The following is a 15,791-nucleotide window of genomic DNA, read 5'->3' as shown; positions in this document are numbered from 1 at the left end:
AACTGTTGGAAACAATAAAGAGATATCATTGGTGGGAATCTATTTTCAGTATATAAACTGTGCAAATGGCACCAGACATCTGAAAATTGCTATAATAGAGAGAGAGAACATTCAGCTAGACATCAATATTCAAATACCGGCGCATGAATATTCTACTGTGCTCGGCTTTTAGAACATCACGAGGTAAGAGCTCCAGTCATTTTGAAATTTCATGCGTTATAATACTGCAGAATTGCATAGACAGATTTCGCCTAAATCTTCGCAAAATTTGGTGTTTCTATTTTTCTTAGTCCTTTTAAAGCCTAGTTGAAAAAATAGTAAATTCCTCCTATTCCTATTTTTACATGTTTCATATACATCGATTTAGAGAGAACCAGGACAGCTATAGAGATAAAAATTTGCAATCAAGAGTTGCCCTTGATGCTCTAGTCAGAAAATAGCAATTTTTGATCCTGCTACTGTAGTCGTGCAACGAGAATGAGTGCGGAAATCCAAACTTTGGCTATCTATATTTGTATTCGTTCTCTCAAAAGTTAGTAAAGAAAACGCTGGAGAATTTGCTAAAACTCTCGACTTTTCTCAAGTAACTTTCAAAAATATCAGACGACCTCTAAAAACGATAATTTTATTGTTCTACAACGCAAACCTTTTCCTACAAAACGCATTTTTACTAGGCCTTCCAAATTTTTTTGCAGATGTAAATGTTTATTTTAATCTATGTCCTGCACTCATTCTCTATCATGGTCAGTTTTCATCGTTAAAATCAGCTTCAAACCGCGTGTTAATAGTGCAAGATTTATTCTTATTCATCTATATTTATTTCACATGTTTTGTTCCCCTCAAGAAGGGACCAACTCGAGTAGTCCGTACCATTAAAATCTAGTGAGTTTGCCTGCCATTCAGATGAAGAAATGAACTTGAGAAGATTCTCTCCTGCGTCTTTTTGGACTGGTGAGCGGGTGCACCATTCTGTTGAAAGGTCCAAGTTGAATTTCTAAAGTGTTTTTGAAGCCAGGAAGCATTTCATTCATCAGAATGTTATTAAGGTAGATATCTGATTGACCTTGGTACCTTTTTCAACAAAAACCAGTGGTGTACGTCTTGCGTAGCGCAAACTCCAGCCCAAATGATCACAGATGAGAAGAACCGACAGATAGACTGAAAGGGGTGTGGTCTAGTTGTCTTTTGTGTCTTTTAGCATCTTTTGTGTCCCAAAAGATGCTAAAAGATAATTTATAGAGCATCAAGGAAGAATCCTAACTGTAAATTTTGATATCCGTAGGTATTCCAGTTATCTCAAAAGCTAGTTGAGAGAGATTTGATGATGGCAGGAAAAGTTTCTTCTCAGTTAAGTTTCCAAAACGCTAGCGAAGCCAGAAACACCAAACGTCGTGCAGGTATAGACAATATCTGTCTCTACAACAGTGCAAAATTGTACCATATAAAATTTACTGTGAGCGTCGTTATGCAGTCGTGGAGCCAAACTTGTACAAATTTTATCCTTATCTGCAACTATCCTTTCCTAGTAATAGCATCAAGATTGCTTTTTTTCAGTGACAATATTGAAATTCATCATTTCTAGATAATTGTGAATTGTGCACTTTAAACTATTTAGCGCTAATTTCAGCAGTCCCACTTCTGTTCAGGACTGATCCCTAACCAATTCAATAAGAATAACACTACACCGCGCTGCACCACTTCTCATTTCTTTTACTCCATTAGTTTCCTTCCTCCTCATCCCAGCCCCCTTACGACCCATCTTGCTCCTCCTACGCCCCTTTTGAAAAAATGCCAACCCACGCTGGACCCTGGTTATACATGAAGGTGAACGCTCCCACGTTTTTATCAGAGTTCGATCGATTCTCCCTGACATAACGTGGATGGAACGTGGTGAAGACTCGCTTGCACGCACCATTAATCTCGTGGTGGTGCGGAGTGGTATAATATTGGTTAATCTCCGTTAGTTCGCCTATCTCGGGACTTACTTCACTTTTAAAGCAAGAAGCATTGTTAGACACAAACTGAGTCACTACGGCAAACTTAGGATCATATTCAGTTGTTATTGCGTGCGCAGCCGGCACAACCTGCTGAAAGAATTCAAATCGATTTATGCGAGGGAGACTCTTGCGCACATACCTACGTTCTCCATAATTAGCCTGTAGAGGGTCAGCTGCTACCGCCTTCACTTTCGCCTTGTAGTACGTCCAGCAATCGCCAGTTTGATTAAACGACTAGCTGTAGCCTCCGTTAGCAATTCATATTCATTTCATATTCAATTAAATCCATTTTGCCTTCGCTACCGCCTGGACGAACCTCGGAGGGTTATATAGAGTAGTGGACATCCACACCCAACCTGACTACCTTGGTTTTGGTCAGCCATGGCATGCCGAAATAAATTTAGAAGGCAGTTCACGAAGCTTGCTGACAACTCGCCAAGCTGTTTGCAGGCGGACAAGCCCACCTCGCGGGTGCGGTGTCGCGAACCCTCAGACTCAAAAGCGCGCTACTATCGCTTTAAAGTTGTAGCCATTATGCTCGTCTAGCTCCTCTTCTTTCTTGCGCACTACCTCATCCAGATAACAAGAAGAAGAAAGCCGCACCTTGTGGGAGCGCTGCTGTCGCGGCACTCAGCCGCACCACGTCTTCAAGGCGAAATGGCTACATGGAGAACTGTGTGGCGTCGTTGTTGAACCTGGAAACGGAGCTATTGTGGGTGTTCTCGATTTTGCCCCCCCCCCCCCCTCGCACTTCGTCATCCTCAATTGAACAAATTTTAAAAACTGGATTCGGATCATCACCCTAAATTCATTCCATAATCTCTATACTCAACTCGGAACTTCTCGTCTTTCTAAGACGAACTAAGCCGCGTACTGCACTACAACTGGGATCCCCTTACAACACCAGTATTGCAACGGAACTAGACTCAATATCTCAACAACTACTACGATAGCTTACCGAAAACTCACCTCAATCTCTACGTCTGAGCTTACCCCTGCGTGGCATTCACAATATTCTCAGGTTAGATTGTGAATCACTGCACATAAAGTTGCGGTTCTCCTATATGAGCCTTACCGTCCATGCGGTTTATATCCACGCTAGGTTCTTCTTTTTTTCGCCTTTAACTCTTTTTTGTTATCTCCATCGTTTTTGTCCTTCCCTTTTCTTGAGGAAAATAACGCAAAAAAAGGCAACAGTTAGTCTGCTTTGTTGACCGTTTGCATTGGTGCTCATTGCACCACCCATCGGCCAACGCTCGAGCTCACGCTAGGTCGGGAAGGGTGAACCACTCGCTGTTGCCAGCATCGCACAGTGGAAGCAGCACTCAACCCACAGGCTCAGAATCGGCGTCGCTGTTCTTGGTGGTGGAGGCGTTGTACTATGTCCTCGCGCGAGCAGTGTCAAGCGGGGGCAGGATCATCATTGCGCGCTCTAGACTTGGGCTGCTATAGCCCGACTGTTATCAGAGAGATCCGTTCCTGAAAAGAACTGTTACGGGATCGATCGGGTAGCGTACAAAACCTAACTAATACGCCGGAGCTGCGCGAGCTCCAGGCAACCAAGAACTCACGCCCGATGTTGCAACTCCTTGCAGAGAGGTTTTAGAAGAAGATCCTGAAGACAGAAGTTTAGCAGTGTTAGCTGAAACTGCAGAGGCGGAAAAGAGCATTCGCTACGTAGGAACTTCACCAATCGCAAAAACGACCGCTTTTCAGATCTAAGATTGAACAGCTACAGCATCGAAATAAACCGATGAAGAGGGTGCAAGACAACTGGTAACCACGAAAATCGGTCGATCGCCACTGACTTGCCTGCAGCGCCACGCTCCACCCCGTTTATTGCTGTGTTTGTGTCACCATGTTTGTGCAGAGACCTTGTTGTTGCACAAGCAGAGGAATCCACATGACATCGGCGGCTATCGCCCAGCCTGCTTACTACCGCCATCTATAAGCTCTTTACAATACTGATCCTGAACAGGATTCAAAAGTGTTAGATGAGGATTAGCCAAGCTATCAAAAGGGTTTCGAAAAGGATTCAATACGGTTGACCATATTCACACAGCTTCGAAACTCATTGACGTATCGCGAAGGTACATGAAACCGCTATTATTAACCACCATCGACCTAGAGACTTTTGATTAAGCTGCGGCGTAAGCGGTCATGAAAGCTTTGGACAACCAAAGCGTCCCCAGTTTGCAAGAACATCGTCATCGATGTAAAGAAAGGGATGCGACAGGGTGATACAATCCCACCTAAAATATTCACGGTCACTCTCGAAAACGCAATCCAAAAGCAAGAATGTGACGACATGGAAGCTAAGGTTGGTGGTCGGCAGCTATGCCATCTGAGTTTTGTCAATGACATCGCCCTGATACCATCTAGCATCAAAGAACCGAAACATATGCTGGCCGAATCCAAGATCGAGGCGCGTGGACGCATTAGTCTTAAGGTGAACGACGAAAGACGGTGATGGAACGTATTGGTCTTCGGAACCCCTTTTTGGGCTCAAAAAAATACCAACGTTCAGCGTAGGACCTCCTTTCACCGCTTTCTTTTTCGAATAGGCCATCCTTACTATCCTGAATGAGAGGGTTTCTTAAAGCCAATTTGGACACAATCATCGGATGTTCTTCCTATAACAAGGTAGAAGACGGTCTTCGGCCCAGACATCGGGCAACATGTTGTTTTTACGCTTTGAAAAAAATGTTTTCTACCCCCACTTCTATGAAAAGTTTCGCGTCACTTCTGACATGCTTTTGACGGGTAATGACCAATCCGTCTATTTGGCTTTGTTCTCTTCTATCAAGATTCGTCTACAACGCAGGCGGTACTAAACATCTTTCCAATCCATGCCTTATGATAGAAAATAAACTCACAACTTTACTTATTTGGCAAGTCGGTCGAATAAAATAATCGGCAAATAAACTCGCAACTTCACTTATTTGTCGAGTCGACCGCAGCACTGCGTCAAGAAGTTGAATAGCGAATCAACTTTATCGCATCTCGGCTGAATATCCACTTCGTATCTGACGTTGTTTTTCAGTGAACAGTTCGCATAGTAGAACTCTTCTAAGAGTTCAGTCAGTTGTCTATTCACCCTGATACTGGTTGAAGGTCTTGAACAGACCCAAATCCGTTTATAATTATTACCACGGTAACGTAATCAGCGGACTGCAAGTAGTTTCGGCACCTTATTGACAAAAGTCTGCAGGACGAATACTACTGCATCGCATCAACAAAGGAACGTTGGACGAACGATGGAGAAACAGTCAAACTTTTATACGCGTATTAAATATATATATATGTATATATATATTTATATACTTATTTGTGTTTTCTTATAGTGTGCCTGCGAGGTTTTTAGATGGAACCTTTATTTGCCTGACGTTTCGGCTTTTTCGCCGTCTTCAGGGGACTAAATAGAGGATGACTGGAGCAATGCTACGTTTATCCCGTCAAGTGCCACACTACCCTGGGTGGATCAGTGCTTCGATAATCGTTCCGGGTAGTGAAAACAGAAACCCATCTACATTGAAAATGGTCTTACGTTTTGCTCCACCGGATGTGGCGCGGCTGCTTGCACGCACTTGTCACTCAGTGTACCAGCGAATGAGTATTACTGCGTGTAAATCACTGCGACGATATAGATGATTTGATCTATACAAAGAATATCAGGCGGTTATAGGTCACAGAGCGGTACAAGTGGCAAGAACTCATTCGTTATCGACAAGCATTCATTCCTATTATTCATTGAAGGGTTTCTTTTAAGAATCCAAAACGCCTCCAACACTTCCTTGCTGATATTTCTGTTTCATGAGCCAGTATAACGCATTTCACATCGTAATCGTTTCCGTTGTGGGCCTCATGTCTGTGCCTTCCTAGTGGTGTTATCAAACTTTTCCGTCGTTTGCCGGCCATGTGTTCATTAATCCTCACTCCAACATTCCTACCGGTCTCCCCAACGTAAGTTGCATTGCATATCAAGCACTCAATCTCATATATTACCCCCATTTTTGCGCAGTCGCCTGTTTTTCCGTAAGGACAAATAACACACCTTTCACAGATGCAGTATCTATCATATAGTCTGTTTCTAACAAGCTGGCTTTTGATGTTTGTATTTGGGATATTTACCAAGATCACGTCATTTTGTAATTGTGCTTGGATAATGCTGCGCTGAACAGCGGCACTAACACTGTCAGAGATAAAAGGAAGACAAAGAGAAATTTTGTTTTCGCGCGGAACATTGCTATTTACAGTGCTGGTTCTTCGTTAATGCGGACGTACTGTATGGCCATTAGCACATGCAATTTTCAAGGCTAGTCTTTGTGATTCGTGTCGTTCTTGGTTGCCAGTGCATACTTCACTAGCTGTTTTGAACATATTACGAATCACTGCGCATTTTACTGCAGTCAGATGTGCAGATTTGGCGTGCAATATGATGTTCTTGCAGCTTTCTTCGCGATACCACTTTACTCTAATAATACCGTTGGAAGCACTTACTTGGGTGTTGAGGTAAGGAAGCCATCCTTCTTTTGGGGTTTTTCGTGTGAGTCTTATATATTGCGATTGTTGGTTGAGTATTCGGAAACACTCGTCCATTTTGGACTGTGTTGATGTTATGATGCAACAGTCGTCAATATATCTGCAATACATTATTGGTCTACGCGAAAGCACTAGTTCTTCGATTCTGCTCATGAAGCAGATCGTCAGTGCTGGTGCTAATCGTTGACCCATTGCTAGCCCTCTCAGTTGCGCGAAATAATTTCCTGACCACCTGAAGATATTACAATTGTAATAATTGTAATATCTTATAATTGTAAATTGTAATGTGGGGCGCTGCAGAGTTAACGCTCCCGCTTCTATTGCAGCGGAAGAGGTTTGCCATTGCATCTACAGAAACAAAATCCACGTATAATTCCATATCCGCCGCCCACAGCACTGGCGATTTCAGCCAGGAAAAGCGTCTGAGAAGTAAGATGTGTCACAAGCGACAAGAAGACCGCGAAAATAAATAAGCATCAAGAACGAAGGAGTTTGAAAAGGTGTGGGAGGACAAGAACACGTGGAAGGCATATGATTTACTGAAGCATTATAGCGGGCAAAAGATGTCCTCAAGTCCTCAACACTGCCAATTACGGGGCTTTGGGCAAAGCAATCCTTTTAATCTGAAGGGATCACTTCAAGATCTTACTGGCCCAGCAGGCGCCGTCAGTTCCTGAACTCGAGCACGTTGACCGACGAGCGCAGGAATGCTGAGATATCTTCCTCCATCTGGGACTCGTGAGATGACAACGCCGCTTTCATCCTGGCCGATCTACGATTGGCCAGGTGTTCATCTCTGGCAGGAGAGAGTGATCTCTGGCATCGGTATTCGAAGCCAATGCAATTATCCTTTCCCGACTTTGAAGCCGCCTTCTACGCTTCTCATCGAAGTCGTTCTCTCAACGCGCCCGCGCGGATGGTGCATTAGTCTGGACAATACTATAGGCATGCTAGAGTCTTGGCTATGGGGCAAAGACTTGCTCCCACATTAGCCGTTGCTTTCACGTCTAAGGTGGAAAAACCCCTACTGGTAGACCTTCTTTGCGCTGCCGATATGTGGATAACTGTTGCATTATATGTTCAAGCCGCAAGCCGAAATGGACACATGCTTCGATCTCGTGAATAAGCAATACCAGTACATAAAGCTTACAAGGGAAAAACCTAAGGAATGGCTGCCGTTTCTCAATGTACAGGTTCATTTGTATAGAAGAATTTGGAAAACAAAGTCGTACTGAAAACCGAGCTGCAAGAATATTCTAATTCCTTACCATTCGGCACACCCCTGGAAAACCAAAACAAAAACCCGTTATTGAAAATATGTTTACATAGCTGCAACGGCATCGTTATTAGTTACTATTAGCGGCGCAACTCTTACAACCGGTAGTAAGCTAACATAGCGGCTTTATGGCTATCAAAGTGTACATTAATTTCGATCTCTTCTTCTGACTTTTTTTTTTGAGTAATCTGTTTGCTAATCCATATGTTGTGGGATAACAAGGCGTTTGAGGGGTAGACTACACGTGTCTTTCATTTTCCAGGATTTGAAGAAGGCGACGACGATGAAACGTTAACCAGAATAAAGATCGATGACAATTTTTCCTCTGGTTGCCTACTACGTTGTCGTAACGTGGCAAGCGATAGCGGCAACGAGAGGGTAATAGAACGTATTTAACGATATACATGACAATTTGCAATTCGCGCTTTGATCGCATTTCTTTATGGCGGGGTGGGAGTGATGCGAGCTTCATCATAAAAGATTTCAGACACTTGCGGGAATGTCGGCATCACAAAACGGAATAATGTTTGAAGCGTGGGGAGTCCATATGAAGGATCCGTATTACACAACTCTCTCCTTTCTCTGTGTAGTATTGCAGCGAGGTGAGATTCTGCGACGTCACTGCGATAATTGGCTGCTGCGAGCTGCCAATGGTACATGGACTTCGGCGACGACTTCACGTTTGCGTATGATTGTCTGAGCCAAATATAATGCAACGGACAAGTCACATTCTCATCTAGACAGAGATTAAAAGAGATAAATAGATTGAAGTACATTCAGAACTAAATCCTCACAAGTGGAAGGAGGATTTATATAAATTCAGCGTGCACTCAGATATCAATTACAAAAATGGTGGTGAAAGATATAGTACCTCTTTCACTATGGTGCAATTAATGTCTGAAAGTCTAATATGCAAAGATTCCACGGAGGGTTTGCTACGTGATATTTTGCTGCTGTCTATTTTGTCACAGTTGCCCCGGGCAAAATGCGAGTTATGCTAAAACATGAATGCTCTCTTTGATTATGCTTCGGTTCTATTTTAATCGCTAAGCCTTCAGGCCTAAAGCCGAAGGCTTTCTTGGTTTTTTTCCTGACTTCGTGACATTTGAATACTCTTAGAAACAATACTGAGACAATATAAAAACGGCGTCAAAGAGTCCGTTTTCCACGACGATATCAGGTGCAACGCGCCACCTTTATACACTCGCCACCATCCATCTGCGCAGAGGTGAGGGTCGAAAGCCACTGTTCTACTCGACTGCCTATTGAAGTGAAACCAATGAATAGCTTACTGAGTGGACCAGATACATAGAGGAGCGTCCTAGCGTACCTCGTAAGAACTAGAGCGGTTCCCATGCCGTTTTTCTTTTTTAGGAAGATTAGAGAGGGATGAGCGGAACCACCCCTGATCCCGCAAGCTACAACCTCATCTCTGGCTTTCCCCGCGGATTCCCTCACCGCGTCAAATTCGTGGTACGCTGCCTTTAATAGCCCACAGCTATCTAAAACTCCTTAACTCTTTCAATGGTTTATTTCGAGGATTCAGATGATAGAAGCCACTGATTTTCCCTTTTCAATTCTCTCCTGAAATTTTCCTGCTTCTAGTTCAATCTCCTGATTTAATCATCTTATCTCTTGAATGTACATCGTCAGCTATTCAGATGAAATGTTCGAAACTTTACGCTTTCCAGAATTCTTTGATGCTCGCGCGGTAACTTTTCATTCTTCATTTTACGAAATGCCCTTAAGCTGTACAGCAAGGGCTTTGAAGTTTTCGCTATTCGTTTTCAATCTAGTTTTTCTGGTAAGTTTTGATTACGTGATTTCTCATGCGTTTCTTCATCAGGTGCTGAACATGGTTGAGGACCTGCTTACTGCTAGAAGCATTGTTCAGATCCTCTGCAATGAGTGTTTCAGCAGATTTAAGCCAATAACATTTCGATAGCCACGAAACCTTACCAAACAAGACCTCAAATAATTGTGCCAACTTGTTCTTGTAAAAACAAAGAAAAGTAATGAAATACTGGGTTTTTTTTCGCATTTCTTTGCGGACAGGGAACAGCAATCTTGTTCCCATCCATCTTGTCCGTTGCCACCTCCACAGATATCGGTTTTTAAAAGATGTAACTTCAGAAACTTCTGTCTGCTAATGAGTTGGTCAGTTCAAGTCCAACAGATGACAGCCGCTCTAATATGTGTGCTATTACTACTACATGGGCGGGTGTAGTGTAGCGGTTAGAGGTTCCACTTCCTGCACGATCGATCGGAGGTTCGAATCCGCCCTAGTGCTCACCAAGCCTATCATCCCTTCCGGGTCGATGAAGTGGTACCAGACTTGTGTGGGAGGATAAAACACTGACTTGACACATCGGCTAGCCACCGCAAGTCATTGTATAGGCCAGTTACACGTTCGTAAACCTCAAACGATTCTGAATTGAAGTGAACGTGGGGGCGCATCCCAAGCGGATTGATTAACGCCAGAAACTCTATCCTTTATCCTTATAACTACTACATTCGTAAGAACGACTAGTTTGTTCATACATTGATAAAATGATTGTAGCTGACAACTACACAGTTTTGATGAAATCCTGCGAGATAACTAGCAGCATCAAGCTAACTCACCGACTTACGATACCGTCGGCTTCAAGACTGGTTTCAAATGTGGGCCTAAGCAAATCCTCGCAACTTAACTTGTTCTCAAGGTTATGTTGAATTGCACTATCATCTTCTGGTAAACGTACGAGCCAGAGAGGAATTCCCGACATCCTTGCTGCGAGCTGCAAAAAATTCTTTTCCCATAATATTAAATTGGAATGCATCAAAACAGTAACTAGTTTGCAAGCACTGAATAACAAGAATTATTGAGGGCGTCTGCGTCCCGTTTAATTTTTCGTCTGTCATTACTTTTCCATGTTCATTAACAGTAACACCGATAATTCCTTTTTCGCAGGAGAGGTAAGAACACTTTTTTTTTGCGTATTTCGCAAGCTTAATGAAACTACGGTCATAGAAACAGCAATTTGTAGGAACCCATCACACCACCGAACTACAGCACCTAGATATTCAGAAATCTCGTTTTATTAATGATTCTAACAAAAATACAAAATAGTCATATGCACATGGTGAAGATCTACGCAATGAATCACAAAATCAAGCACAATAAAGTATGTTTTTAGTTGTGTGGGCTTATATGTGTAGGAATTGGCACGTGGTTGGTTCTTGATAAATACGCTATTGACAATCTTGCTCTAGCTACAGCTCAAATACAAGGTTACGAGCAGGAAACAGCCCTACGAGATCTGGTAAGTTAATGATTCAGTCGCGCATCAATTAAAACTGAACGTTTCTCACCTCATTAAAGGCAACAAAGCCAACTGCAGTCCGGCAGATTGGCTATTTGCTACTTCTTGGTGGTCTACTCGTTATATTTGTCGCGTTTCTTGGTTGCTGTGGAGCTGCGAAAGAATGGAGGCCATTACTTTGCTGCGTAAGGGTTCATCGTCGTGTTCTTTCAAAAACAAACAAATATCCCTTGAAATGTTGGCTACATTCGTTGAAATATTTCAAGCAATTGACGAGACCGAATCTTTTCAGTATGCTACGTGTCTCATGGTTATTCTTGCGACTGAAATAGCAGCAGCAATCTATGCAGCAATGCATAGTCACATGGTCAGGTCCTATGCTACGTTTACCCTACAGAAACCTACAAGAAAAACCACTGCTTCAGTTTGAAGACGACTTCCGTGAAATATTGCGCGCTTCTCTTCGTCTCTACAATGGGACGGATAACGCTAGGAAAAAAAATGTGGATGGTATGCTCATGAAGGCAGCATGGGATAAGCTCATGGTGGAGGTGAAATTTTTACTTCTCCCACTGCAAAGTCGTGAAATAAAAACATAGCATATCACGAGCGATTAGGCATTGAAATCCCACCTTTTTCATCTACTGTGCCCCATTTACGAAGTTTTCTCTTTATTTTCTTCCGAATTGTTTGTTTAGCATTGTTATACGTGTAGAGGGGGGATGAGGGCTTTTACGCTGCTGTTTGGCGACGTTTAAGAGTTTTTTCGTCGAATATTGTTGCGAAATTTGTTCTAAGGAAGATTTTGTAACTTTCACTCGAGCTAAGTCGCACTATGGATGGGAATAACAGAAATTTTCCTCCACAACAAAGCACTGTACTGGTCACTATTGAAGAGCAGAAATTAATATTACATTCCAGAAGAAATGCTGTGGAGTGGACTCGAAAGTTGGTGAATTTAATGAGTCTGGTTGGTTCCACATAACGGAAGGACGTCATATGTTCCCTCCAGCGTGTTGCCCAGCTGATACAAATGGAAAACTCAAACCAATGTGCCACCTTGTATCGCGGCATGTAGATGTAAGTATAGTCGGTACCGGCTGTATTCAACAGGGTTAACGCGATGCACCTGAAGAAACATACACTCACTCCATTCTTCCTCCGCCCTGCTCCGATCGAAGACATACCGCATCCTCCTAGTTGTACACTTTTGATGCCGACTATGTCCATTTTTACGCGCAAGAGATAAAACAAAAATTCACTGAACTATGCGCAATTTCTTTGCGTCATGGATGCTGGAAATTGAAAACAGGACCAATCTTTTCTAAAATGGTGACATGTTCAAATCCGTTGAGGTTAAAATTGAGGAAGAATCCTTAAGTTTGTCCACAAGCAAGTCTATCTATAGATGCAATTTAGAGTCGCCAATAAAATGTAGAATGTTGATACGTTTCATTTTTGGCTTCATAAAATCGCAGCAATCCTCATGCTAGTTCCTCACGATATCACATCCCATTCGCTAACGTAGAATCACGTCTGTAGTTCAGTTTGTTGTTCTATTCTGTTAAGATTTATATCACTCTAAGTCGCTGAAGACCATGTTTAACTAGTGTGCACATCATTCCTGTATGTGCAGACATCGGAATGATTTGAGATTCTTTTCAATGTTTACAATGTCATTTAGGGATGTTATGCAAAAATTGCTGAATCTTTTCAAGAACTCACATCGCACTTTAAAGTTGTATCATGGACTGTTGTACTGATTGCTTTGATACAGGTGGTTTCTTCTTCTACAACAATAAGGAAGCATGTGTATGAAGTACATGAACTTGTTTTGCATGAGTAACTGCAGGTGTTCGGTATCATTGTGGGCTTCTGGCTTTGTGACTCAATAACTTCTGAGGACGATCTGTTTTAGTCTGATGTGGAATGGTTAGTTGTTTTGATTCATGTACATGTGAACGCGTGAATATTAGATGTAGATACTTCGATCTGTTTACTATACCCAATTCAAGACAAATTATCAAGACTGTTCCAAAAGAATCGAAATGTCCCACACTAATGCACTGTTCTGCAATATTCTTTATAAACATCAGCATCTATGTAGTGGTAACACAAATAAGGCAGGTATTAGATAGAAAATAACGATTCCGTGCTGTTCCACTGCTTCTCTGACTGGAGTACTGGACCATAGCCGCGCTACAATGCTGTGTCCATGGCTGCATATGAACGAATGAAAATCGCGCTTGCTTGTTTTGGTGGTTCAGTGGCGTTGTCTCTGAATAGTTCGAATGTCCCACGGGCTTTTCGACGTGGGAATTTGGTTCTCTGGCACGTCCCAAACGTCTGGTATGACTGGTACCTCAAACTTGGTTAAAGGCAGCATACCACGAATCTGGGGTGGTACGCATTTCAGGTGGAGTATCCGTATAGGGAGTCGTAGATTATGGAGACCGGGGTGGTTCCGCCTATTTCTCCCTGAATCAGTGCAAGCAGCCGGTCCCAGAATGCTGTTTTGTACGATGCCTTCTAGTGCAGTGCACCACCTTTGCACCCGTAGCGTTCCTTACTGCCTATCACGAGAAGTCCGAATTGGTTTTTGACGAATCGCAGGGCGGAGGCAGCGCAAGGGGTGGAGCTTTGCAATAGATGGCATAGTACAAAGCAGCATTCTGGAGGCGGCTGTTTTCAGTGATGCAGGGAAAGATGAGCGGAACTACCTCCGTCTCCATAATCTACGACCCCGTATACGAATACTCCACCTGAAATCCGCACCACCTCAGATTCGTGGTATGCTGTCTTTAATGAAACCTTTATTTCAACAATCAATAACACGTGTAACAAACGATAACATAAATAACAAACAATACACATGACAAGTTAACATAAAGAGTCAAGAGCTTATGCAACAACACGAATAAACAATGATACAAAAGGCGAAGACAGTTTTGGCAACAGCGTATGAGAGATAACGTAAAGGGCCGGGAGCTTAACAACCGCACAAATAAGCAATGATACGAAAGACGAGAGCTGATTTGGGCCCGTGGCCTAAGCGTATGAGAGAGTAGCATAAAGAATCGCGAGCGTGTGCAAGAGCACGAATGAACTATGATAAATATGAAAAGACAGATTTGGGCCCGTGCCCAAAGCGGATAAGAGAGTGATGGAAAGAGTCGGGAGCTTGCGATAAGAGCACGAATAACTAATGAGGAGGAAGGCGAACCGGATTTGGGCCTACTGGTCCTCGACGATGTTCGTGATCCTTCTATCCATTGTATCATAGGCCATCGTGTTGGGATCCTCGAGTGTTCGAGCCTGTGGCGGTAGGGCGCGCTTGCTGTAAGTGATGATCGATCGCGTTTCCGCAGTACTTGTATGTATCGCTCACGCGATGTTGCCACACACCTATGCCGATGTAGCATTCCGGGAATATTGCGCGGAGCAGACCAGACCGATGTATTTGGAGATCCAATCAAGAGACAAGTTTACGTTGTGTTATGCTTTTATTGTTTCTCTTCTTTCAAAACGATTGAAAATATCTAACTCCAGTAATGCATCTGTTTGAACATGTCGCCACCAAGCGTAAACGCTAAATTCCTATGCGGCCTGGTTCATCTTCTTCCCGGAGGAACATAGTAAAAGATTGCTTTACTACAGTTCAAAACGTACAGTTCTCGGGTGCATCAGTCGAATTTTGGTGAGTCGTTTGTCGTGCCAGTTTGCAGTACTCGTTACGTTTAAATAGCGGCTACTTAAGAACAAGATGCATGCATCAGACTGTAGTTTCGTTAGCTGTCATCAATACTCACGCTTCTGAGACTACATGTCCCTTCGCATGAGAATAGTTATTTAGTGAGTGAACGAGCAGGACCGTGGAGGTGTGATCTCTTCGCATTCCCGCCACTTCCCGTAAGTGGATTAGTTGCACGTTGCAGAGGAAACAGTATCCATGAATGGCCGGGAAGAGGGAAAATCAAGCTGTCCATTGAAGCAGGACGATATGTTCGGATGTAGAAGCGAGAAATTTAGGATGTCAAGCGTCCTAAGTAAGAAAAGTGGGAAAAAAGTTTTGCAACCTACTTATAAGATCTACCAACACTATAGTTGAGATCGCACACAAAAAGACAAATGTAGTATGCAAAACTTCGTAACATGCACAGAAAAGCACTTCTTCCCATGTGCATGAAAGCGCTGAAATGTTTGGGTTGGGACATGAAAATCAGCAGTATGAAAGACAAAGTACAACCGGAGCTATCCACTGCTGGGAAGAATCCAACGTCGAAGATTCTCCCTAACGTTCTTTTCTTTGTGATGCGCTCACCATTTTGTTATTATCATGATGTGTGTGTGTATGTGTGTGTGTGTATGTGTGTGTATGTGTGTGTATGTGTGTGTATGTGTGTGTATGTGTGTGTGTATGTGTGTGTGTATGTGTGTGTATGTGTGTGTGTATGTGTGTGTATGTGTGTGTATGTGTGTGTATGTGTGTGTGTATGTGTGTGTGTATGTGTGTGTATGTGTGTGTATGTGTGTGTTTGTATGTGTGTGTGTATGTGTGTATGTGTGTGTGTGAGTGTGTGTGTATGTGTGTGTATGTGTGCGTGTGTATGTGTGTGTATGTGTGTGTATGTGTGTGTATGTGTGTATGTGTGTGTGTGTGTGTGTGTGTGTGTG

At 42.9% G+C, this 15,791-nt stretch overlaps 3 protein-coding genes across 4 annotated transcripts; 2 read left to right on the top strand and 1 right to left on the bottom strand.

The window, feature by feature from the left end:
- Nucleotides 1-4,224: 4,224 nt before the first annotated feature.
- Nucleotides 4,225-4,467, top strand: RB195_022477 (uncharacterized protein; the record flags this gene model as incomplete). The annotated part of the gene is made up of 1 exon (XM_064209610.1): nt 4,225-4,467. One exon carries the CDS (start codon nt 4,225-4,227, stop codon nt 4,465-4,467), a length of 243 nt encoding a protein of 80 aa, XP_064065491.1.
- Nucleotides 4,468-6,266: 1,799 nt separating this feature from the next.
- RB195_022476 (uncharacterized protein) lies at nt 6,267-6,731 on the bottom strand (the record flags this gene model as incomplete). Its single annotated transcript, XM_064209609.1, has 1 exon — nt 6,267-6,731. The coding sequence occupies one exon, from the start codon at nt 6,729-6,731 to the stop codon at nt 6,267-6,269; it is 465 nt and encodes a 154-aa protein (XP_064065490.1).
- A 515-nt stretch (nt 6,732-7,246) lies between these two features.
- Nucleotides 7,247-13,035, top strand: RB195_022475 (uncharacterized protein; the record flags this gene model as incomplete). Of its 2 annotated transcripts, XM_064209608.1 has the most annotated exons (11): nt 7,247-7,364; nt 8,078-8,193; nt 8,303-8,417; nt 9,507-9,619; nt 10,992-11,117; nt 11,177-11,302; nt 11,410-11,484; nt 11,543-11,668; nt 12,039-12,197; nt 12,802-12,894; nt 12,970-13,035. In XM_064209608.1, the coding sequence occupies 11 exons, from the start codon at nt 7,247-7,249 to the stop codon at nt 13,033-13,035; spliced, it is 1,233 nt and encodes a 410-aa protein (XP_064065488.1). The 2 variants fall into 2 exon arrangements, with proteins under 2 accessions (XP_064065488.1, XP_064065489.1); XM_064209607.1 differs by lacking the exons at nt 7,247-7,364; nt 8,078-8,193; nt 8,303-8,417 and having other exon boundaries at nt 9,554-9,619.
- Between the last annotated feature and the right edge of the window lie 2,756 nt (nt 13,036-15,791).

Source organism: Necator americanus, chromosome X, assembly GCF_031761385.1.
Source record: "Necator americanus strain Aroian chromosome X, whole genome shotgun sequence".
Lineage (NCBI taxonomy): Eukaryota > Metazoa > Nematoda > Chromadorea > Rhabditida > Ancylostomatidae > Necator > Necator americanus.
This window is presented reverse-complemented; position numbering and strand designations above follow the sequence as displayed.